The 23616-nt window shown below is 57.1% G+C and overlaps 12 protein-coding genes across 12 annotated transcripts; 6 read left to right on the forward strand and 6 right to left on the reverse strand.

Annotated features, from left to right (window-relative positions):
• Nucleotides 1-1036: 1036 nt before the first annotated feature.
• VTJ04DRAFT_2814 (uncharacterized protein) lies at nucleotides 1037-1606 on the reverse strand (the record flags this gene model as incomplete). The annotated part of the gene is made up of 2 exons (XM_069360645.1): nucleotides 1037-1465; nucleotides 1532-1606. 2 exons carry the CDS (start codon nucleotides 1604-1606, stop codon nucleotides 1037-1039), a joined length of 504 nt encoding a protein of 167 aa, XP_069221335.1.
• An 88-nt stretch (nucleotides 1607-1694) lies between these two features.
• Nucleotides 1695-3798, reverse strand: VTJ04DRAFT_2815 (uncharacterized protein; the record flags this gene model as incomplete). The annotated part of the gene is made up of 4 exons (XM_069360646.1): nucleotides 1695-2609; nucleotides 2679-3385; nucleotides 3519-3576; nucleotides 3643-3798. The coding sequence occupies 4 exons, from the start codon at nucleotides 3796-3798 to the stop codon at nucleotides 1695-1697; spliced, it is 1836 nt and encodes a 611-aa protein (XP_069221336.1).
• Nucleotides 3799-6027: 2229 nt separating this feature from the next.
• VTJ04DRAFT_2816 (uncharacterized protein) lies at nucleotides 6028-6452 on the forward strand (the record flags this gene model as incomplete). Its single annotated transcript, XM_069360647.1, has 3 exons — nucleotides 6028-6073; nucleotides 6164-6239; nucleotides 6296-6452. The coding sequence occupies 3 exons, from the start codon at nucleotides 6028-6030 to the stop codon at nucleotides 6450-6452; spliced, it is 279 nt and encodes a 92-aa protein (XP_069221337.1).
• Nucleotides 6453-7491: 1039 nt separating this feature from the next.
• Nucleotides 7492-9468, forward strand: VTJ04DRAFT_2817 (uncharacterized protein; the record flags this gene model as incomplete). Its single annotated transcript, XM_069360648.1, has 1 exon — nucleotides 7492-9468. One exon carries the CDS (start codon nucleotides 7492-7494, stop codon nucleotides 9466-9468), a length of 1977 nt encoding a protein of 658 aa, XP_069221338.1.
• Nucleotides 9469-9975: 507 nt separating this feature from the next.
• Nucleotides 9976-10245, reverse strand: VTJ04DRAFT_2818 (uncharacterized protein; the record flags this gene model as incomplete). Its single annotated transcript, XM_069360649.1, has 1 exon — nucleotides 9976-10245. One exon carries the CDS (start codon nucleotides 10243-10245, stop codon nucleotides 9976-9978), a length of 270 nt encoding a protein of 89 aa, XP_069221339.1.
• Nucleotides 10246-10266: 21 nt separating this feature from the next.
• Nucleotides 10267-13129, reverse strand: VTJ04DRAFT_2819 (uncharacterized protein; the record flags this gene model as incomplete). Its single annotated transcript, XM_069360650.1, has 3 exons — nucleotides 10267-10666; nucleotides 10736-12865; nucleotides 12927-13129. The coding sequence occupies 3 exons, from the start codon at nucleotides 13127-13129 to the stop codon at nucleotides 10267-10269; spliced, it is 2733 nt and encodes a 910-aa protein (XP_069221340.1).
• Nucleotides 13130-13296: 167 nt separating this feature from the next.
• On the forward strand, nucleotides 13297-14319 carry VTJ04DRAFT_2820 (uncharacterized protein; the record flags this gene model as incomplete). The annotated part of the gene is made up of 1 exon (XM_069360652.1): nucleotides 13297-14319. One exon carries the CDS (start codon nucleotides 13297-13299, stop codon nucleotides 14317-14319), a length of 1023 nt encoding a protein of 340 aa, XP_069221341.1.
• A 244-nt stretch (nucleotides 14320-14563) lies between these two features.
• On the forward strand, nucleotides 14564-15160 carry VTJ04DRAFT_2821 (uncharacterized protein; the record flags this gene model as incomplete). Its single annotated transcript, XM_069360653.1, has 1 exon — nucleotides 14564-15160. The coding sequence occupies one exon, from the start codon at nucleotides 14564-14566 to the stop codon at nucleotides 15158-15160; it is 597 nt and encodes a 198-aa protein (XP_069221342.1).
• A 1862-nt stretch (nucleotides 15161-17022) lies between these two features.
• Nucleotides 17023-17742, reverse strand: VTJ04DRAFT_2822 (uncharacterized protein; the record flags this gene model as incomplete). Its single annotated transcript, XM_069360654.1, has 1 exon — nucleotides 17023-17742. One exon carries the CDS (start codon nucleotides 17740-17742, stop codon nucleotides 17023-17025), a length of 720 nt encoding a protein of 239 aa, XP_069221343.1.
• Nucleotides 17743-19550: 1808 nt separating this feature from the next.
• VTJ04DRAFT_2823 (uncharacterized protein) lies at nucleotides 19551-20006 on the reverse strand (the record flags this gene model as incomplete). Its single annotated transcript, XM_069360655.1, has 1 exon — nucleotides 19551-20006. One exon carries the CDS (start codon nucleotides 20004-20006, stop codon nucleotides 19551-19553), a length of 456 nt encoding a protein of 151 aa, XP_069221344.1.
• Nucleotides 20007-20264: 258 nt separating this feature from the next.
• VTJ04DRAFT_2824 (uncharacterized protein) lies at nucleotides 20265-22663 on the forward strand (the record flags this gene model as incomplete). The annotated part of the gene is made up of 5 exons (XM_069360656.1): nucleotides 20265-20346; nucleotides 20422-20519; nucleotides 20585-20860; nucleotides 20920-22478; nucleotides 22561-22663. 5 exons carry the CDS (start codon nucleotides 20265-20267, stop codon nucleotides 22661-22663), a joined length of 2118 nt encoding a protein of 705 aa, XP_069221345.1.
• Nucleotides 22664-22693: 30 nt separating this feature from the next.
• VTJ04DRAFT_2825 (uncharacterized protein) lies at nucleotides 22694-23094 on the forward strand (the record flags this gene model as incomplete). The annotated part of the gene is made up of 2 exons (XM_069360657.1): nucleotides 22694-22816; nucleotides 22873-23094. 2 exons carry the CDS (start codon nucleotides 22694-22696, stop codon nucleotides 23092-23094), a joined length of 345 nt encoding a protein of 114 aa, XP_069221346.1.
• Nucleotides 23095-23616: the final 522 nt, after the last annotated feature.

A 23616-nucleotide genomic window follows, 5' to 3' on the forward strand; every position in this document is an offset into this window, starting at 1 on the left:
CACAGAGAACAGGTGAACAAACACTTGAGCAGGTACTAACAGAAACACACAATGAGAAAAACCAAAGCAACCGCACCGCCATCCATCCATCCATCCATACCTCCCAAGGCAAGCCCTGAACATGACGAACCATGACCAACCGAAAACAACCTGAACAACAACACCACCTTCGCCCGCCGCTACCCAGCCATATGGAACTTTGAACAGCTCTGTCAGCCCGCCCAAACCCGTCAGACCACCCACCTAGACAAACAGACAAATAAACACACAGAGCACTCTCCCGCCTGAACCATGCTTAATGAAGGCTGTGACCATGGAACAAGCAGGCGAAAAAAAAAAATAAAAAAATACAACAAACAAGAAAAGGAAAAAAAACAAATCTGAATCATGATATGCCTTGGGAAGGTAACTTGGATGTGAACAAACGAAAAACAACACACAAACAGCGAAGACAAGAAAAGAAATTTTGAAGGCCAGGACATGACACAGACCGTGAGAGAGACCGAGAGAGGTAACGGAGGAAAGGTGAGGAAAGAAGAGATATCATCAGCCCCAATCCACTCTAGTCAGTCTGTCTGTCCTGAGCATGCCCATATTATATCGATCCCATCCTCCCACCCGCTCATCTCAGACGGAGTTTTCAACATCTCGGCCTCCCACTTCTTGTAATAGTTCTCACCCCGTTCCAGCAAGCCTCGTCCGAGTTGTTTCTTCCCCTTGTGGAATGAAGCTGATATCCCGATCCCAATTGCCGGGAAAACAAAGCTCAACCAAGAGAGAGAGAGAGAGAGAGAACAAAAGAGACAAGAGGCCCCGTACACAAGTAGTAATCTCTTGATTCGATTTGTTCGCATCGCGGGAACGATAAAACGGGGGAAAAGGAGATAAATAATAAAACGAAGAGCAACAAGAGAAACAATTGTAAAGATTTCGAGAGAAGAGAGACAAGAAATGGCGCTCATGTTTTGTCTTTCCGGCCCAACCACGCCCCGCCCCCCTTCCCCGTTTGTTTGAATAGGTAAAAAACCCTTCCCTTTTATTTGGATCCCCCTTCCCCTTTGACCCATCCTTCCAGCCGTCCGTCCATCCGTCCATCCATCCCATCCCATCCCATACCAACCAACCAACCAACCAACCAACCACCTACCCAGCCAGCCCAATTTACCCATTGCCCGCCAGACCTCCTGACCCCCGGTTTCCCCTGGTCCCACACTCGACACAACGACAACAACAAGACACGCAAACCCAACCCAACCAAGAAGCAGTGATACCGATTCAACCCCCGCCACCCCCAGCACCATTTGCCCTGGACCAAATAAAAAGAAAACACAGTTGCCCCATCCATTACCTGAACCTGTCCCCGCTTGTGTGTGTGCTTGTGTGAACAAATAGATGGAACGTTGCAGCAGTAGCTAGCCGCGTGTTCTTGCCAAGGCCCAACCTGGAAGAAAAAAAAGACAACCTTCTATCCCCTCGTTCCCAAAGCCCTGCCTGCCTGCCTGCCCGAAAAGAAGGAAAAAAGCCAGCCAACCCACGCGCCCAAGGAGACAATGCGGTCGATATGTTGTTTGCTTGCAAGGTGGATTTTTTTTGAGCAGACGGACATTTCCACGTTATGCCCGCGTCCGGCGATCGAAAACGAAGAGAAAAGAGGGTCGTGCGTCGTGGTGGGCAGTTTTGACGCTTTTGGAGCTTTACGCGGGCGACTTGTTCTGAGGAGCAGCCGCGCCGTTCTGGCGGGCATCCTGGCTGACCGAGAGGCTGCTCATGCCGGTGGACAGGAAGGCGAAGGGGTCATTGTCTCCCTGGCCGTAGAAGTTGTTGCCGGGACCGGCCGAGGCGGGTCCGTTGCCGGCGGCCTGGAAGGCAGCCTCGGCGGCGCGGCTGTCGAAGGGACCAGCCGAATGAGAGCCCGGAGCAGGGCCGAAGTGAGTGTTGATCGGAGGATAAGGAGCAGCACCGCCGCCCAGGCCAGACGGGAGAGCATAGGTGCTCGGAGGACCGCCAAAGTGTTGACCATATCCAGGGCCGGCGTTGAAGGCACCGGCACCAGCGCCGAAGGGACCCGGACCAGCGCCAGCGCCCATAGAGCCTTGTCCCATACCATACGTGGACGGGGCATCCATGGGCGAAGGGTAGCCCGAGTCAGCAACTACAGCAGCACCAGCGCGGCTGGCACCGCAGCGGAGGCAGCAAACGTTCTTGGCGAAGTTGTGATAGCCGCAAACTTCATTGCCGCACTTCCAGTCGCCGGCACGGAAGGGGACGACACCAGAGCCGCCCATACGGCCATGGCCGCCATGGCCGTGGTGACCCATGTGGGGAGGAGGCAGCATGGCCGGAGGGGCATAGCCGTAGCCGTAGCCCATGTCGCCGGCGGGACCGGCGGTGACGGCGGGGAAGGAGCAGCGGAAGCAGGCAGTACGGCGCTGAAAGTTGGAAAAGCCGCAAGACGGGCAGGTCCAGTCACCCGGACGAGGCCGATTCTTGCTCGGCGGGAACGGGGTAAGGATCTCGGCGGCACGATCGAGAACGCGGCTCGACGACGGCGACACCTCGATGGCTTTCTCGTTCAGAGCGCGGCCGTTCATACACAGGCTCTCGGCAGCCTGGAAGCGGTGGTCGTTGGTTAGCTCGTGAGGAGTCCAATTAAGCGAACGTGATTTTCCAAAACCAACCTCTTCGTGAGAAGAAAACACGGCAAAGCCCGTGCCGGTGGGCTTGTGCTGTTCAGGAGTGCGCAGGGTCCAGAAGGCGATGGGGCGACCGCCGTACTGGGTGAACCAGCTCTCGAGCTCCGACTGAGTCGTGTCATGGGGCAGACCCGACAAGTGCAGGACCTTGCTGCGTTCCGAGAGGAAGGCCCGAACATCGGCGCGGGCATCCATGGGCCTGGTGAGAACGTCGGGATGCTCATGGGGAGGCTGGGACTTGCGAATCAAACCACGCAGGACGCGAGCGAGGGTGACGGCCTCCTCCATGGCACGCCGAGGAGAGGCCGGGGCCAGGGCCTGCAGGTGGAAGGGGAGGTTGTGCTTGATAGGAGCGTTGGACTGAACAGGCTCAACCTCGAGGGCGGCGCAAATGTTAGCCAAGGATGAGGGCCCGAAGGGCAGCGACTCCGGGTGGTGCTGTTGCCATCTCTGATATTCGGTGCGGAGCTCGAAGGCACGTGAGTGCTGCAGGTAAGGAGGCAGCACGACCGACTTGTCGCGGGCCTCGCGGGGGAGCTGGACGCGCAGGTCCCAGGCCTCGAGGGTCACGAAGACGAAGTCGAGGTTCTGCGAGGTCAGGTGTTCCGAGGCGAAGGCATCGAAACGGTTGATGGCATCGCGGAAGGTGCCGGCGTTGCGGACATGTTCCCAGGTGAGCGTGGTCAAGCTCGCTGTGTGCGAATTGGTCAGCCCGGTCCGTGCTCTCGTCGAGGTCGCAGCACGAGCGGTAGTGGTGGCGGCGGTGACGGTGGTGATGATGATGATGAGGCATTGAGTCCTCGGAGAAAGAAAAGGGGGACTCACTGCAAAGGGGGGTGATAGGAGTGTTGACGGGCTTAACAAGGACACTCTCGCGATGAAGCTAAACCGAAGCACATGATGGTCAGCAAAGAAATGGCGGGGAGTATGCCGATCGAGGAAAGCTCACCTCCTCCAGGGTGTTCGCGTCCAGCAAGATCCAACCGAGCTCAATAACCTCGGCCGAGTCCTTGGTCACGTAGACGCCATGTTCATCGCAGGTTGTGGCTACATGGATGACGACGTAGCGGTCGACCTTGAAGGCCGGGTTCTGCTGGGTCGCCATGGTTGGTGGAGGTGGAAAGATGCGGTCGGCGGCTGTCTTCGGAGGCTTCCGGATGAGACAGGACGGGTCGACGAAGAGGAGAGGAGACGGAGGAAGGGACGGAACCCGACTCGTTGGGTTGTTGCTGGTGATGGTGGTGGTGGTGGTGTTGGTGAAGCTTTGCTGCCGTGTCTGGTCGTTGTCTCGAATTTTCCCTCAGGGACTTCGAGTCGACAATGCCGCGGAGCGCACACGGGGGGTGTGCACACACGGGTGGATGGATGGATGGTGGGAGATGCTACCTGGCAGCAGGTGGAAATTGGGTCGTGCCAGACACTTGGAAGAGAGAGGGCGCCGGCAGCTCGGAATTGGATGCTGTCGACGGTAGGGGCAGCGGCGTCGGCGTCGCGAAGCCTTTTGTTGCCCAAAGAGACAGAGATTGGGGGGAGGGAAGAGGAAAAAAGGAAAAGGTCCGCAGCAGAGACAGCAGCGGTTCCAGGGTGGTTTTGGGGAAAACGAGAGATTGGAAGCAACTCTGCTGCAAAAAAAGGATGGGGAAGGCAAGGGAAGCGTCGAACCAAAGTTTCCTTGCCGAGTCCACTCTCGGACGATACCCTGGCAGGATGTTGCAATTGCTGCTTCAACCCTGACCCTGACTTCTTGAATCTCCAACAACCCTCCTCTCACTCGCTGGACCTGCTGGAGCCACACACGGCCACGGAAAGCCTGCAGCTGAGCTGAGGAACGCTGATCTCCAACAACAAACGGCACTGGAGTTTTAGTGAGGTAAGCAATTGACGGAGCAGAGAGAGTCAGTCAGTGTATGCACCAAGGTAAGTCGACCCTGTTACCTTGTACATACATACATCCATACGAGACTGACGGAGAGCAGGTTGGATTTGGGATTTATGACTAAGGTAAATTCGTTGTAACCCTAAGCATCTTTATTGAAAGACAATTACTCGAGTATTTGCTTCTCTCACCTAGCCGGCTGGCTGTGCACCAGGAAAAAGCACGATGCGACACGTTGGTTGGGTTGTGTCGTCTCGCTTCTCATGTTTGGCGCTGAGCAGAAGTCGAGAAAAGGGGCACAACCTGGCGCCTTGCTGGAGTTCCAGAGAGGCGAGAATTGGAACTGAAATTGCAGCTGGGCTCAAGCAGATTGGTTGCTGCTTGAAATCCAAGCAATGGACCTTCAAACACACCTCGGCAAACTTGATCAACGCCAATCTTCCAGGTTGGACTCAACTTAAGGGAAACTTCAGAGAATCCCCTCGCCATGGTCCAACAATTTGTCGCTTGTCGCAGCGATAGAGCCCTCCGGCACGTGTCTGCTCTGCTCCTTACCGCAACTCATCCGCAATATCGGCAGCGGCATAGTTGTGCTTCAGCTCCGGCCGCAGTCATTCCATCCCGTCTGTCAAGTACATACATACATATATCCAAACATGCATCTCCTCACACTGCCGTCCTCGGCGAGACACCAATCCCCTCGGACCTGCAGCTGCACGGCATCCCAGAGCCGGAACTGCATCCGACGCCGTAACCGTGGAGAAAAGCGACTGGAATGGAGGCCCGAGAGACCTCGCAGGATGCGGTAATGATAGAGGGGGAAGTAAAAACTCCCGTCGCTTTAATATGTTGCCCGACGTTCCCCAACAACAAAGGACAGGGGAATGCTGCCCCGGCATTGGACATCTCGCGAGTCAGGTCCAGGGCGGGAGCGGGATGCGGGCTCCCGGTTGAAGAAGAGACTTTGGCGGACTTGGGTCCGAAAATGAAGATTTAAGAGCCCCTTCGTCTCTGATAAGGCTTGTGTTCAGATTGCAAGACACCTATGTCAACCTGTGAGGCGTGTTGGCGAACCGAACTACTTCACTTTCCAATTGCGGAAACGTTTGACTTCAAGTCACACCAGAAGCCAGGGAGACATCACCCCACGACGGCTTTGTTAAGACAAGAAAACCCCGAACTCCGTATCAAAATCAGCGGCCACGGCCACTACTTACGTCATAATGTCTCGCCGAGAAGCAGAGACATAAGGCAGGTGCTATGGCAATCGTACCTAGAGACGATGATTCATCGACACTTTGATACCTTTCCATCTGGAGTTCTCCAGAGCACTGATACTTAGTTCCCCTAGCTTACCTGGGGCGGTGCAAAGCCCATCACGGATCTGAGACCCTGACGACATCCAACGGCGACGTCCTAGATTTTTGATTAATAGTGAAATAGCACCAACATACCAACATGGACGGCTGTGTGGCGATCCTCTTGTTTATCCTGTGCCTCTTCTGTAAGTGAAGGTCGATCCAGTCCCAACGTCTACTGCTGCTGCTGCTGCTGCTGCTGCTGCTGCTGCTGACATGATCAACGACGACAACAGTCCCTCCGCTGGCCGTCTTCATCATGGCAGGGTGCGGCGTGGACCTGCTCATCAACTTCCTGCTCACGATCTGGCTGTACGTTTTGTGCCGTCCCCAAGTTGAGCACACGATGGCTAACGGCCGCCCTCCAGATGGTTCCCGGGTGTTATCCATGCGGGATACCTACTGTTTGTCTACTTCGACCGGCGGGAGAAATTCAAGACGGGACAGGTTCCAAGCTCGCGGGCGCCGTTCGTGTACAGCGACAAGGTGCAGTCGGGAGGGATGCAGGCGACGTACATTAATTAGGTGAACAGGACGCCTCGAGAAAGAAAGACGGGCGGAGAAGCCTCCAAGTATGGAATTACCATAGACTCAACTCTGAACAAACAAGAACAGTCCTCTTGGAAACTTCCAGGTTCATGTCGTCGAGGTCAAAGAGGGGAGATGTATCATTCGGAAAGTGGACCTAGATCACCCCGCTCCTTCACCTTCACCCCTGCAAGTCGCGGGGCCTTTAAGCAGCAGCCACGACTTCCATGCAGAAATGGGACTTGGTGCTGTCCAATTGATGGGGTCCTCAACAGCTGCAGCCTGCTCCTCAGACCTATCAGTCCCATCATCAGCCCACCACTGGCGTCGCCTTTTGGTCGCCTCTTGTCGCCTCTTTTCGCCTCCACTCTTGTCACCTTTTGGTCGCCTCTCTCGTGCTCACGGCGCCATAGGAGCTGGTGGTCGGGAAAATAAGGTGCTTTGACCTTATTATTAACATCCAATTTCATCATTTCAGGGATCCAAAACCGCCTACCTTAAGGGCATGTGTAACAGTTTAACACAAGGAATGCCGTCGTCCCTTTAATTCGTGGAATCGAGTCGTCGTCTCACCTCCTTGTTGCGTCGCCTATCCTTCGGCAGACAGACAAAGTACCACATCGACGTCGACGCCTCTTCCTGTTCGACGCGACCCCGTCTCTCCGAGAATCCGGCCTGGCACTCGGCGCTGCATCTCATCATCTCACCTGCTGCTCGCCGCTGGTCGTTGGCCGATGAGGTGCTGCTTGCTGCCGACCCACCGTTCGCCCTTCTCTTGACCTTACCTTAGTCCTGGGCCTCACTCGTCGACGTGCTGTCCCCAGTTTCTTCTGTCTCTCTTCTTTTTTCCGGCCCAGTCATCCGTCCCGCTGCACCCAAACCGCCGTCCCCGTCTTCCGCATCCTCGGCGCCCTCATCCATTGCTGCCACGACACCTCTGCATGGTGCAACGCCCTCATCCCACCTCTCATTCGTGCTCCGAGTCCTGCCCGTGTTTCTCGTTTGTGCCCGCTGCATCATATCTATCCTGCTTGTCATGTATAAGATATCCAATGAGCCGCACGCCGCTTGCCCGACCCCTTCGGGCCCTGCACATGGCCATGGTGTCGCCGTTGCTGCCAGCGCGTCCGCCTCATCATCGCCCGCCCGTCCAGGCGCGGTAGACCTTCATTTGCCACCCCCTGATACCTCTGCTCCCTCTCATAATATCTCTTCCTCGGAGCCATCATCGTCCTCGAGGCGCGCCTCACTTCCCGTCGCCTCCCTCTGGCCCTTACAACAACGCAACCCTATCCCGTCGGCCTCACTCGCCGCATCGACCGCCGAGGGCAAGCCCGTCCCGATAACGGATCCAACCGGCGGCTCTCATCATCCATCGTCGACATTGAAGAAGCTGAGCAGCAAGTATCCGTCAGCAGCCCATCGTCAAGGCCCAACCCCTGCGAATCAAAGCTCCCAGACCGGCCTCTACTCTCAGCCCGTCATCGTGCGCACCTACAGCGGCCCTCCGCCGTCCCAAGGTTCTCGCGGTGCTCGCTCGCGCCACAGGCAGTCCTCCGGCTCTGGAAGCCTCCCGAGGCGCCCTCCTCCACTCCGCTCGTCAGCCTCGGCCCCAGGAGGTCTGGACGGCCCCGGTCGGCCTATCCAGCCTACGGTAAGCAGCGTCGGCATCGGTACGACGAGCAGTATCAGTGTCGGGCCCGATTCAAGTGAGACACCAGGCGGCGACGTTCATGCTGTGAACATGCCACCGCCATCCTATTCAACCGGCAAGAACACCCGCAGCAGCGGTGGTACCAAGCTGCCTGGAGGCTTGTCGTTATCTCTACCATGGCCTTTCCACTCCCGCCAGGAACCCGACGAGCCAAAGCTGCCTCCCCTGGAGGCCTTCTCGTTCAAGAGCTTCATGGCCGACCTAGAAGGTCCCGGCGAGCACAACATTAGCGCCGACCTGGACCGAATCGCTGAGATCTGCGCCCGCTCGCGCTACTCCCTCAGCAACCAGTACGAAGTCCACGTACCGCCCCATGGCTCTGGCGCATCCTTCCACTTCGGCACCTCTCTACCCACGGCCTCCACCCTGTCCTCCCACGGAGGCCGCCATCGCCCCCGTGCCCGGAGCAATAGCAGCGGGCCGACCCTACAGGTCGTCCCATCCGATGATGATGGCTTTGTCACCACCCGCACGACGACCAACCAAAGCAGGAGACGTTACCCTGGGACGCGCCGTCGCAGCGTCGCGTACAGCACCCTCGAAACGATCATGTCAACGAGCAGGTCATCAGATGAAGTCAGATCGACCAACAAATCCGCCTCCGAGCTCGCCACCGAGATCCGCGGGAGGGCGGCGGCGGCTGCCAATTCTGAGCAAGCCAACCGTACCACTTCAGAGCAAACCGCCAGCGGTAGTCACGTACCATCCTTGATTCGCAAGAAATCATCCTCCTTTGCCGCTGTCGTCCTCGACACGGCTGGCGGGAGCTCGGCTGGTGGTGATACTAAGTCCAAAACCTCGTCTACTACCTCCTCGGGCAATCACCACCACTCTGGCAAGTATGGCCATCATCAGCCATCATCATCATCATCCCGGGCACCGAATTCGGCTTCGTCATCGCTACAGCAGCTTCTCTTGCTCAGCGAACCGCCTGCCTCTTCTTCTTCCCTGCAGACTTCAGGCACGCCAGGGACTGGAGACCACAGTTCAACAAATCCCGGCCCTGCCGCTGCCGCTGGCGCCGCTCGTCCCAACCCGATCAGACTCACCCGCTCGCGGACACACGACGGGATCGATATCCACTCCGCACCACCACCAGCTCTCTCGGCTTCCGTGCCTTCCTCGTCCGTCTCGTCTTCCTGGACGGGCTGGATCCCATGGCGGATGGTAGGGACGGCTGTGGCGGGGGAGAGCAGCAAGGTCGGCGGGGCAGGTGGCAGTGGAGGAGGAGGTAGAGAAGGAAGAGGAAGAGGGAGCTGCGCCGAGGGAAGTCTGCGGCAGCTTTTGAGGGACAGATAATAGGTGATGATTGCGAGCGAGGGTTTGAAGGAATGAGCGAGCGGTTGGACAAGATTATGTTATATTACGGATGGAGGCTGGACCTTTTTGGAGTTTAGTTTACTGCTGGATTCGGATTGCACTCCTATATTCGAGTATGATGATTCTTTCTCCCTTGTTTTCTGATGAAAAGGAATTGAGAGACAGTGGCTGGAAACACGGGATGGATGGAAGAGAGATCGATGAATGCGGATTGGGATAGTATTATTATGAAATTACCTACCTCACCTCGGTTGGGTATGAAGAGGGATCGGGAGGGATGCAGATAGTAGGAACTATACGACTTGGATACACACACCGAACGTATAGAAGAAACCTAGAAAAAAGGGACCTGTTTCGTAGGCCTGTTTGGACGAGGCGACGGCTCTGGACATGTATGATATTTATATGGGTGTGTGGCAGAATTTAATATGCGGAAAGTCAAAATGAGAAACATGAATTGTCTCGGGGATATAACATCAACGTGTTTTATTCTTTCGCCCCCTGAACCTGACCGACGGCGACGACGACGACGACGACGACGACGATGATGATGATGATGATGATGATGATGATGATGATGATGATGTTGGTGTCATGATTATAACTCGTACAACACGCACACACACACACACCTCCTCTCCAGCCACCCGCCATTCCAGTCCAGTCCTGTCTGTCTGTCCACATTGACGAAATTGATGAAAACCGCCGTGCACCCCTCCGTCTGCCCAACCACGTACTTATGCATGTTGTACACATATCATCATCGCCTCCTCAACTCTAACCAGGCTTCTGCTGCTGCAGCGACAGCTGCCTGCCACCGCCGTTGCTCATCCCACCACCACTACTCGTCGTCCTTTTGTCTTCAAGATGCGGCCTCTTCGCCTCCCTTCCCGCATGCGGCAAATCATCGTCGTCGGCCGTGGTTTCGTTGGGGCGCTTACGGTCCCGATCCCTTTCATTTGCGCGATCACCCGCACCACCACCGGCACCACCACCACCGCCGCTGTTAGTGGACTCCTTGGAGCCGGATTGTTGCTGTTGCTGCTGCTGCTGCTGTTGTTGTTGCGCAGCAGCAGCAGCGGCCGCGGCGGCGCGCCTCTCCTTTTCCTTCTTCTCCTTCTCCCGACGGAGGGCTTTGGATTCGAGTTCGTGCCACTCGCCGCCAATGTCTTTGAGCCTGTTGTGGAGAGGGTTAGCATCTGTCTGTGTTGGGTGGTGCAGGTAGGTGGAAAAAAAAATAACATACTCAACCGCCTGCCTCGCCCTCGGCTCCTCCTCCGTAAAATAGCTATGCCTCAACACCTCAGCCGCGGTGGGCCTCTTATCCGGATCCCACCGAAACATCTCCCTCAGCAGCTCAAACGCTGCGGGGGTCAACTGGTCCTTATACTTTTGCTCAAAGACGCTGGGGCGGCGGTACGTGGGGCGGAGCAGCGGGAACCACGGCATCTCGACGATGCCCGGCCAGTCGGAGCGCGACGGGGTGCCCAGCACCGAGTAGAGCTTGTCGACCTGATTGATCTCGGTCCCGTCCCCCGGAAAAATGGGCCGCTTGGTGAAGATCTCGACGAGCACGCACGCCGCGCTCCAAATGTCCACGGCCGGGCCGTACTGCGTCTCGCCGAGCAGCAGCTCGGGCGAGCGGTACCAGATGGTGATGACGCGGTTGGTGTAGTCGACGCGGTGGTGCTTGGCGTAGAATCGCGCGAGCCCAAAGTCGGCGAGCTTGAGCACGCCGTCGCTGCTGACGAGTATGTTGGCGGCTTTGATGTCGCGGTGCAGGACGCCGCGGTTGTGGAGGTAGTCGAGGCCTTCAAAGAGCTGCTGGGCGAGGTGCTTCTTGTGGGCCGGCTCGAGGACGTAGGTCGGGTGGTTGAGCAGGCCCGTCAGGTCGTGAGACAGGTATTCGAAAACCATGAAGCAGTGGTTGGCCTCGACCATGACCTCCTGGAGCTGGACAATGTTCTTGTGTCGAAGCGAGCGCAGGAGCTTGATCTCGCGCACGGCCGTGACAGGGAATCCGTCCTTCTCTCCCTCCATGCGGATTTTCTTGAGGGCGACGAGATTCTTGGTGTAGACGTTGAGTCCCTTGAAGACCTTTCCATAGGTTCCGGAGCCAACGACTGATTCGTTCCCAGGCTTCCTGAAGAAGACCGACTTGGAGGTTGCGAGCTCTTCGGGGAGCACGGGCTTTTCCTTCAGCCGCCTCACCGTCTTCTTGACCTTGCGGGTCCTGGGTGTGCGGTCGGGCAACCGGGGATGCTCGGGCTGGTGTCGGCGATCACTTGGTCCGGTCGGCACGCCTGGCCGGGACCGCGCCGAGGCCGGTTCGGTGGGAGCGTTTTTCGGGAATCCGCCCCTCTCACGCTCCCGCTCCCGCTCCCGTTCCCTCTCTTTCTCCCTCTCCCTTTCCTTGTCTCTCTCCTTATCCCTCTCCCTCTCCCGTTCCCTCTCTCGTTCCCTATCCCTCTCCCTGTCACGCTCTCGCTCCCGGTCCCGCTCCCGTTCGCGATCCCGCTCTCTTTCTCGATCCCGCTCCCGCTCCCGATCCCTGTCTCTATCTCGGTCACGGTCACGGTCGCGGTCGCGGTCGCGGTCGCGTTCACGATCGCGTTCACGGTCCCTTTCCCTGTCTCTATGCCGATCCCGATCTCTATCCCGGTCTCGGTCTCGGTCCCTATCCCTCTCACGGTCCCTCTCGCGGTCCCGGTCGCGCTCGCGCTCGGAAACCCCCCTTGGCGGAGGCGCCTTCTGTGCAGCCGGTTTCGTCGGCGGCTCGCGCGGAGCCGGAGCAGCATTAAACTTGGAGGAAATCTCGGGCCGCGGCGCCGCCACCGCCGGTTTTACCGCAGTCTTCATGCTGAAGCTGAACTTATTAGACGTCGATGACTGCGGGCCCGTGGGAGGCGGCCGGCTCGACGGTGGTGGCGGCGGAGGCGGCGGAGGCTGTGCCTTCTCTTCCTTTGGCCTCTCCTTGTTGCTGGCGTCTTCGACTTGCAGCTCCTTGGGCGGCCGGAACATGTTGTCGGCATCCGTCATGACGACGTCCGGTTTCTCAGGCGCCTCGTTAGCGCGGTTCTCTGGGGCTGGCTGAGAGGCAGCACCGTGTGGTGAATCCTGGCCTTCCAGCCGCCCATTCCCAGCCGTCGGGCTCCATTGCGTGTTTTTGAAGTTTCCGCGGCCACCGCGGACAGGGAATGGACTTCCCCGGAATGAACCGCCTCGGTGGCCTCCCCGATATGGTGAGAATTGGTTTGCAGGGCCTGTCGGTGGGTAGGTTGGAGAAAGGGCTTGGTTGTTGTGGTAGTGGGCCTGAGGGGCGGTAGGAGGAGCATTACCACCAAAGCCATGTGAATATGTCGGCGAATATTGTCCGCTGCATCACGTTAGCTCAACTCCACATCGCCGATGATCATATATGCCTAAGAATCACTCACCCTTGAGCAGGATATTGAGGTTGGCCAGTCCAACCCCTCCCGCCGCCATGGTACGGCGACTGCATCGTCGGCGATCCATGGAAGGAGGACACCGGGGTTCCATGGCCCGGTGGTGACTGGGCGTAACCGCGGCCGTCATACTGCGCCTTTGGGTATCCAGGCTGCGAATTGAATGCGCCGCGGAACCCGCCCCGGGCTGCCATATTCACCTCGATGCTGTTGGCTCCGGACGCGGGTTCAAACTTTTTGCCCGACCTTCGGTTATCGCGGTTAGAACCCCTCGGTGGTTTATCGGGGTGGCTCCCTCTGCGCGGGGATTCAGGAGGAGGAGGTGGTGGTGGAGGAGGAGGTCCTCCGTGTGTCGCGTGCGATGATCCTAGATCGAGGCTCTCCCTACGACGCGAAGCTGTATCGGATGACGTCGGAGGTCTGCTATTCCCCCGACCGGATCTCCGGGAGCTGCGAGCTGGGGATCTCGATCCGTGTCGATGCTCGGGACGAGGCGACCGCTCACGCTTCGGAGACTTGCTGCTCCGGCGGTGAGACCCGCCTTCGGTTGCAGACCGCTTCGAGCGTCCGTCACGGGGCGAGCGGGATCGGGATCGATGCCGGCGGCGAGGACTCGGGCTTCTTGATCGACCCGACCGTTTGCTCGGCTTATCACGTCGATCACGGTCGCGTTCGCGGTCCCTATCCCTCTCCCTGTCCCGGTCCCGGTCACGATCACGATCCGGGTCGTGCTCCCGGGATCGAGGCGATGACTCGCGATGGGGACGAGACGATCCTCGATCCGATTTGGAACGCGACTCGGCGGGGACGCCCTTCTCTGGCCGTGACGGACTGGGTTCCTGGCGAGCCTTCTTTGGCTGCGATTCACGAGCTAGAGATGGGCTGGGGCTGCGTCGTCGTTTGCTGGGGATTGGCGATCGTGATGGACGACGGCGGGTTCCCCTTTCGTGGCGGTCCTCCGCGTCGTCCCTCGGCTTGGAATGATCCCGGTGGGCAGGACGGCGGTCGGGAGAAGGACGTTGCTCACGGGGGCGATGGGATTCGTGAGAATGATCGCGTCGACCGTGTGGCGAGTGACGGGGTGATCGACCGCGGTGGCGTCCGCTGCGATGGCCGGCACTACGGCTGCGGCTGCGGCTGCGGCTGCGACTGCGACTGCGGGCAGCACGATGACGGTGCTCCGAGTCGTCGAGCGATTGTTTGGGAGACCGGCCTCGGGAACGTTGGTGGTGATGAGGTTGCGGCGGCGGAGGAGGAGGAGGGGGAGGAGGCGAGGGCCTGCGAGAACGGTGTTTCCGTGGTCGCTCTCGCTGCTGCTGGGATGCGGCTTCAGACGACCTCGTCACGGCTTCGGCGGCGGGCGAGATGGATCTGCGTGAAGTAGTCATGCTCAGATCATTCCCGTCCTGACCGCGGCGATGGTTGGCTTGGTAGCGGTCGCTGCCATCTGGCAGAAAACTAAATGGGCGTCGGTGTCGCGTGGAATCAGCGCCGATGGCGGTGTGGCGAGCGTCGAGCCTTTGGGATTGGTGAAGGTGGGTTGTCGACGACAGCAGCGATGCGTCTTCTAAACTGCAGACGAATGTTTGAGTTTTGAGGTGGTCAAGGCGGCCGTGCCGAGAAATTCGATGACCAGGGGTCCACGGTGGCCGGTCGCCTCAGCGTGGCCTGGGCATTGCCTGGACCTGGACCTGGACCTTTGGGGGTTTCAACGGAACAGGGCCGCTGTGGATGGGGCTGGACGCGTGCTGACCCGGGCTCTGTGGGCTTCTGGGACACGGCAATTAGCGCTGCTCAATAGCGGAAGGGCGGGGAATTTTTGCCCGCCCGTCCCGCCAATGGCAAATCCAATGCTACGGCCTCAGGGAAGCCCAGTCCACGTCCACCTCAACAGAGCATCCAAAGGTCAAGTCAAGGGCAGCACATCGTCACAGCAACCAATACATCCACAAGGACACGTTCACATGAAGCATCATCCAAAGGTCGGGTCTCAGAGTCCCATCCCTGGCCAGCAAGGCCGGGTTTGTGGTGACCACCGGGAGACGCGCTTGTACCTCCCGAGTGGTGCAGCCGACCTGCAGCCGCATAGAGCAGGACAGCAGACCGATCCATCGCGTCTCTCCTCGTCCCCCTCCGGCTTCGGGGCTCCCATCTCGAGATTGAGCTCCAGGTTTTTGCTGCAGGCTGTCCGGCTGGTCGCCTCGGGATACCAAACGGAAAGCTGAACGGGAATCCGAGTCGGGGACGACTCGGCGTCAAGATCCTCACCAGCCAAATCCCATCCGTCCTGTGTCCTCTTCCTTCCCGCTCCCAGACTGAGTGAGGTAGGTTAGGAGTGAACAATTGTCCAGCTGCTTCCATGATGTAGGCGTTTGGCTCTCGCAGCCCTCAGAGACGTGCAGGCAGAGCTCTCGAGCCATGCATCTCCCATGCCGTGCCACGCAAACTTCAAGGCCGCCTGGAGAGCAAGCCGCGAGTGACCCAATGCCAAATGACCGAGATTTCTCTCCTCTGATCCTGTGTCTGCAAATCCCTCCTCATTGCGCCGACCACAGCTTGTGGATTCGAGGCGTTGCATCACGGGAACAAAAGCCCCAGATGAGACAACACTATATACTTCAAAGCACTTTACGGAGTCTCCCCATGCATCTACCCACCGTGTGAAGGTCGCCAGGGCAACAAGCCTCTCTCTCTCTGAGAGCCAGCCGTTGTGATAGCTGCCATGTTGATCAAATGTGTGCCGGGACGCTGAGTGGCGGTTTGACGTCCTGGCCAGGGTTGTCCTTGGGCTCTGACTGTTGGGATCGTCGTTGTGTGATTGTGTCTGTGGTGGATATGCGGGTAGATATCAGCTCGCGGCGACGGCATGACCTTGGTCCTAACATTGTTGTTCCCATCCCAAGGCTGACCACGGCTGTTGCATCTTTCATGTATCAACAGCCAGGGCGCTCCAAGAGATCGCCACAAGACGCAAGGTGTTCGCACGTGGGTTCAAGGATTCGCCATTATGCCGTCTCGAGGGTGCAAGAAGCGTGGACCAGTACTGATATGACGGCTGCAAATGGACCGGAGTGCTGGTGAGGTCGTAGCATGGGAGTAAGCAGAGCAAAGATGCGTGGTTTCGCATTTGTCATCTCCGTCGCCAAATCTCACAGAATAGCCAAATTCTGCCCATGCCGATAGGAACGCATCGAGAGGGCGTGTGGCCGCAACGGGTCCTGCGAAGCAACGGTGATGGCGCGGGATGAAGGTGAGGATGGGCGACAGCGGCATGGTTGGACATCGCAGCACTCCACCCTTAGGCACCATCAGGTGCCATCAGGCAGACGGTTGTCAGCGTTGGCATCGCCCATGTTCCTCTTCCTCTTGTCTTCATGACACCGTGAAAAATATCGCAGTTATGGCTAAGGCAACGCAACGCGGTCGTGGGTTTCAAAGTGGGAGGTTCTCAAATGTCCCGCGTCCCGCGCAGGTTGGGAGTCAGCGAGCCGACGCCGAGCGGAAAAGCCGAGGCTGTCGAACATGGCGTAAGATGGACATGGAGGATGGAGCAGAGGCCGCGCAGATACGTCGATAGAATGGTAAAATATAGACAGACGGCACAGGCCATCATGGGCTGGCCTAGCCGGTGTCTGCAAGTACGAGCATGATGGTGGTGGTTGGGAAATGGGAGGGTTGGTGGGCGGTGGTTGGGAAATGACAGGAAGATGGGCAAAAGGAAGTGGAGGAGAAAGGCTGCTTGTGCTGAACCAGCAGAAGGGACAGCCCACAAGACCACGCAAATCACGTGATATTAGCTCAACTCAACCCGTGCTCATCTCGACTTACAACTCTGACCCAACAACATCATGGCAACATGTGAACAATTCAGCAGAATGCAAAATAAGTACCTCAAAATTTTGACAGTCGGGGATCTTGGAATACGCGAAACTACAAGATATATTTCTTTCGATTTAAAAAAAAACAAGCTAAGAAAACCGTGTTTCTCTTGATGCATCCCTTCAACAGAGCCAAACATGGCAGAAAACTCCCACACCTACCTACCTGGAGGTAAAGGTACCTATAAAGAAGCAAAGCAGTAGTAGACTTACGTCTGCTTCAACGCCCCAAGAAGCATAAACTCAAACAGCTCCCTCACCGACGCCCTCGGCTGCGTCCTTACCGGGTCATACTCCCTCAAAGCATCATCGACGTCCAGCATGACCAGGTCCCCCTCGGCGTCGCGGACGGGCTCCATCAGGCCCATGTTGGCCCGGTCGCAGAGGTATGCAAGCCGCGCGCACGCCTGCCACGGCAGCGCCATCTCGCGCGAAATTTGCGCATCCGGGTACCCCTGGCGCTGGTACGCGTCCCACACGGACTCGAGGATCACGGCCGTGGACACGATGATGGACTGGAGGAGCTGCGGCGGAGGGGAGGAGCTGTTGCCTGTGTAATAGTTGAGTAGGTGACGGACGTAGTCTTGCCAGGGGGGAAGAGGGGTGTTGTTGTTGTTGGTGGTGGTGTTGTTATTGGACTTGTTTTTATTGTTGTTGTTGTTGTTGTTGTTTCTGTTTCGGTTCCGGCCATTGTTGCCGTTGTTATTCCAGTTACCGTTATTGTTCCCGTTATTGTTATTGTTATTGTTTCCACGAGAATTGTTGTTGTAGTTGTTGTTTCCGTTGAAGTTAAAGTTGTTGTTCCAGTTCATGTTCCTATTTTGGTTTCCATTAAAGTTGCCATTGCTAGAGTTTGATGAGTTGTTCTGAAACCTACCGTTGTTGTTTTCATTGCGGTTGCCGCGCCCGCGGCGGTAGTATGGTGCCATTTGTTGTCGAGTTACCTTAGCTTTTGGAGGACAGGAGTGGTGTAGGTGGAAGAGTTCGAATTACAACGAGGTTGGGGGAAATGTTCAGATGGCTCGAGTTTGAACATGGCCATACGATATATGGATTGTGTCTTTGTTCTTGTTGTTTCTTGTGAAACAAAGGAACTGTCTAGGAACTCATCGGAAGTCGAGAGCTATGTCGGCAAGGGCTAATCCGGTCTTCGGCCCTTTGTCAATTAAATCGAGGACAAAGCCAATTGTATGCTATTTCTTTGTTCACATAATGTCTATTGTTAGGAACAATATGGTTGTTTGGTGTTTGGCTTAATCCAGACGACAAACTCGCAGAGCAGTCCAACCTAGAAGCTGGGATGCCGACGGACTCGAACGTTCACAACCTACTATCCTCGGCATCTCAAGCAAAGAATTGGTCAAGATTCACATCTTATGACTCAAGCAGAGGTTCTTGTGTGTCATGGTGGTGCTGTGGTTGCGGACAGAGGCCGCCTGGCCCCATTCCACGCCCCCCAATAACGCCGATTGCAAATTCTCTGCACGGAGATCCAAGGCACTAGCACACGCAGATTTCTTTAGCCGGCGGCGGGTAGCTTGCAGACCTTGCAGACCGGTCCCACAAGGCAGCGCTCGTATTGCTGGCCGAGACCTGTGTGGCCCGATGAAAACCAGAGATAGGAAATCCCATAGAAACGATGCAGCCCGCGTCTTCAGGGACAGCTGTCGGAGCTCGCGAACGGCATGTTCGTGACGCGATAACTATGCCAATTTATCAGAAGAACACAGGATTGCCCATAGGTAACTGGATCATCCCATTTTAGAAGGTTGTTGAGCCAGCGAACCGGTGGGACATTGTGGAAATCAGACCTAATGTCGTCATCCGATCGGCTGGTCCCATCGGGCCCATGCCGCTGGGTGGCACAAGCACTTCCATCTTGAGAGTTGGTGCCAGATCCCCGCCAGCTGCAGGATTCCGATGGGGGTTTGGAACCCCTCGAGTTCCCGGCGTTACGTTACCGACATCAGGTCATCCCAACGCGGGGCATGGAAGCACGCACATGAGGTATTTGTACAGTCAATCGTCCAAATTTTTCGCTCCTACGTGCCAGGACGACGATGCCCGATGATTGCTCAATGCGCAGTACCTAACTGAGTTCAATTGAGCACAATTCCGGACTCCATAATCGGGCACCCAAGCAGATGGAATGCAGTGCATGCCAGCCATGCCAGCCGTCATCTCATGTAAAATACCGTTTCTTGGCATTTTTGCCCCGCCGCAAATCGGAGGGGCCAATGGGCACAGTATCAACCGCAACCCAACCGCGGGGTCCTCGACATTTCCACATTTCCACTGCATCTCGGGCACTCTGCTGATGCATCTTTTTTGGCTCACGGGCTCCCTGTCAGACCCGTATCGGACTTCAGGGGGCCTCCTGGACGAAACCCGAGTGTCACTCTGCGATAACATATCGCATCCTTGTTAGCCATTGTGCTGCCCAAACCAAGAAAACAAGCTGGACCTGGTTGGGCAGCTTCAAGCTTGTTCGCCCTTGGTCGACCTCAACAGGACCTTGCTGCTGCTCCCCGCTCGTTGCTCCTCACCTCAAGCTTCTGTCGGGTCTGTTGTCTGTATCCCGGATGGTTTTGTTGGGCTGTTGGTCCTGTTTTACCAGCATACAAAAACTTCCATCCTACCTGATCTCCGAGTTCAGTCATCCCTCTGCTCTGTGACACCCCAAAGCTCAACAACGACGGGACCCCTTCTCCCTGGCCTTCTTCTGCCTCCCCTCTTATTACCAACCTCCCATCGGCACAGCCGCCTTCCCACTTGCGGCCTCGTCTTTGCGGCTAACTGACCGTGCTTTGCCTTGCCCAACCACAAGCGCAGGGATTTCTGCAAACCACCCGCGTTCCCAAGCACGACACATCGGCCATCTTCGATTCGACGTTGCCCTGCCAAGCTGCTGCGGCGTTGAACCGGGGTGCATAGTTGCTGCTTGTCGCCGTTCCAGGCCGTTGCTCCGCTGCTGCGTGCCGTACTGATACTGCATCCGGCCCTTTGATAAACACCACCATCGGCCGCCACCTTCGCAAGCCGACCATCTCGGCGCGCTCCGTCCATTCCTCACCGAGAGGCCACTAAGGTTCTCAGCAAGCGTCATCGCATTATCTTTTAATTTTCTAGTTCCCTTTTCCGTTGTCTTGTTGGATTTTTTTTCTCCTGCCGTTATCGCCACCCTCCATTGCATACGAGCTTCGCTTGTCTGCTGCCTCTTGCCTCCTTTCTCATTTTCTCGGTGTCGATCGATGTTGCCAAGGTAGGATGATGCATATAAACCTCCTCTCCCTTCCCCGGGTCGGCCCGGCTTGGACCAGCGCTTGCCGGCCGACCACGCCACACCCGAATACACAATTTTCCTTGCGCCCTTTCACCTTTGCTGACATTTTTGCGGTTTTTCTTGATCAGACACTTCCATCGTTTTTGAACAGAGCGCAATCGACCTGAGATGGCTAGCGACGAGGATCGCGCTGTGCGCGAAATTCAGGGCCATATCCTCTTCGAGATCTCGACAGAGGTGGCTCACAGAGGTAGGCATTGATCCAACTGCGCCCGACTTGCCCTGGAAAGCCCTGTTCAGGACCTTCTAACTTGTGTGCTTGCAGTTGGCGGCATCTACTCGGTGATCAAGTCCAAAGCTCCGGTTACCACGGCCGAGTATGGCGACCGCTACACCCTGATCGGACCCCTTAACCACCAGTCCGTAAGTATCTGCACGGCTTCCGCGACGCCTCGTCTCGGGACGACTCGCTGACCTCGGATCCTCAGGCCGCCGTCGAAGTTGAAGTCATTGAGCCCACCAACCCTGAGCTGGCTGCAACGATCCAGGCGATGCGGGACCGCGGCATTGGCATGATCTATGGCCGGTGGCTGATCGAGGGCGCCCCTCGCGTCCTTTTGTTCGATACCAAGACGGCATACGGCTACCTCAACGAGTGGAAGGGAGACTTGTGGAACGTTGCTGGAATCCCGTCTCCCGACCACGACGAGGAGACCAACGAGGCCATTGTGTTTGGCTATCTCGTGGCCTGGTTCCTTGGCGAGGTGAGTTAGCAGATATGGCTGGACGTCAGGTCACAGGGGCTGTTGCTGACCGTCCACAGTTTGTGTGCCATGAGAGGCGCAAGGCCGTCATTGCTCATTTCCACGAGTGGCTGGCCGGCGTCGCCTTGCCCCTGACTCGGAAACGCGCCATTGATGTCACCACCATCTTCACGACGCACGCGACGCTCCTCGGCCGGTACTTGTGTGCTGGTTCGGTCGATTTCTACAACAACCTCCAGTACTTCGACGTCGACGCCGAGGCCGGCAAGCGCGGCATCTACCACCGGTACTGCATCGAGCGGGCGGCGGCGCACTCTTGCGACGTGTTCACGACGGTGTCACACATCACGGCTTACGAGAGCGAGCACCTCCTCAAGCGCAAGCCGGATGGTGTGTTGCCCAACGGTCTCAACGTCAAGAAGTTCGCGGCGGTGCACGAGTTCCAGAACCTCCACCAGCAGTCCAAGGAGAAGATCCACGACTTCGTGCGCGGTCACTTCTATGGGCACTACGACTTCGACCCGGAGAACACGCTCTACTTTTTCACAGCCGGCCGCTATGAGTTCCGCAACAAGGGTGTCGACATGTTCATTGAGTCGCTGGCGCGGCTCAACCACCGGCTCAAGACCAGCAACAGCAAGATGACGGTGGTAGCTTTCATCATCATGCCGGCACAGACGTCGTCGCTCACGGTGGAGGCGCTCAAGGGCCAGGCGGTCATCAAGTCGCTGCGCGACACTGTCGACACAATCGAGAAGAACATTGGGCGGCGCATCTTTGATCGGTCGCTCAAGTGGCGCGAGGGCGACCCCATGCCCGAGGACAGCGAGCTCCTCTCGAGCCAGGACCGGGTGCTGCTCCGCCGGCGACTGTTCGCCATGAAGCGGCACAGCCTGCCGCCGATCGTGACGCACAACATGGTCAACGACCACGACGACCCGATCCTGAACCAGATCCGACGCGTGCAGCTCTTCAACCACCCCAGCGACCGGGTCAAGGTTGTCTTCCACCCGGAGTTCCTCAACTCGGCCAACCCCGTCCTGCCGCTCGACTACGACGACTTTGTCCGCGGCACGCACCTGGGAGTGTTCGCGTCGTACTACGAGCCTTGGGGTTACACGCCGGCCGAGTGCACGGTCATGGGCGTGCCGAGCATCACGACCAACCTGTCCGGGTTCGGCTGCTATATGGAGGAGCTTATCGAGAACTCGGCCGACTACGGCATCTACATTGTCGACCGGCGGACCAAGGGCGTCGACGACTCGGTCAACCAGCTCACGCAGTACATGTTTGAGTTCACGCAGAAGAGCCGCCGCCAGCGCATCAACCAGCGTAATCGCACCGAGCGCCTCAGCGACCTGCTGGATTGGAAGCGCATGGGGATGGAGTACGTCAAGGCTCGCCAGCTCGCGCTGCGCCGGGCGTATCCCAACTCGTTCTCGGCGGACGACGAGGAGGAGGATTACATCCCCGGCGTCGAGCAAAAGATTTCGAGGCCGTTCTCGATCCCCGGCTCGCCGCGCGACCGGACCGGCATGATGACCCCGGGTGACTTTGCCAGCCTTCAGGAGGGCAGGGAAGGGTTGAGCACCGAGGATTATGTGGCGTGGAAACTCCCGTGAGTGGTATTTGTGTTGTTCGAGTTTGGAGTTGAGTCTCCGGGGCGAGTCCGGTATATGCTAACAAGATGTGCTTTGCAGGGGCGATGACGAGGACCCGGAGGAGTATCCGTTCCCTCAATTGACGCGCATTAAGGGTCCGACTGGCGGGAGCCCTGTCAATGGCACCGTCAACGGCGATTGAAAGCCAACAGCTGCTGCCTCAGCCGCTGACATGATCAAATTGCATCCACCCCGTTTGTTTTTGTTTTTGTGTCGTTCTTCTTGGGAGGCATACTTGCTTTGGGTATCTGCACTAGTTTGCTCACTCGGGCGGGTTTTTTTGGCTTTTGGTGTTGTTCAACCCCCTTTTGCTTAGCGAGCTAAGGCACGAAAAAAAGTATTCATGGGCAGGAGTATATACATAGCGCCTTTGATGGGGATTTTCCCGAGCTGAGGAGAATGGGGGTTGTGTATGTACGCTTGAGGGTTGGGTGGCTTGTCTTGCATTTGGATGGATGGGGGATGGATGAGATTGTAGTAATGAGGGTGGTGGGGAGGCTTGAGTCTGGGTTTGGTTTTGTGTGGGTAACTAGTAATAAGGTTGTTTGTGTAGGGCAGGCGTTTAAAACATGAGAAAAAAAATGTTTGAGTTGGTTTAGTTGTCCACAAGCTCCAATGTGTGTCTGTTAGGTTTTTGTCTTGAGTGTTCAGTGTTGACGTGTAAATCACGAATGTTGAAGGGAGAGAGGGTTGAAGTCGATGACTTTGGAAGTGGATGATGCATGAAGCGACAACGGCAGTCGACGGAAGATCGACAAATTCCCGAGTACTACATACAAACAAACATGGGCAAACACTCGAAACGAAACGAAACAGTCCCGAAATAGAGGGGCATGCCCGAGGTCACATTTATCTAAAAAGGTGGACTGATGGCACATGATTTTTGGTGTTGAATAAGGGCTTGCCATCGAAAGCAACCAGCAACCACCCCCACGTTTTTTCTCCACGTTCAATTAGTTACAGTATGTCTGTACATACAGAGGCGGCGGCCTCATGAGGGTTGCTACCATGGAGGTTGACGGCAGCCAGGAAACACGGCATGGTCAACCGCTGAAGCAGAGCCAATCGACGTTCCTGAGCGTTGCAGATCCGCCC

The sequence above is a fragment of the Mycothermus thermophilus genome, assembly GCF_041956435.1.
Source record: "Mycothermus thermophilus strain CBS 625.91 unplaced genomic scaffold VTJ04scaffold_2, whole genome shotgun sequence".
NCBI classification, from domain to species: domain Eukaryota; kingdom Fungi; phylum Ascomycota; class Sordariomycetes; order Sordariales; family Chaetomiaceae; genus Mycothermus; species Mycothermus thermophilus.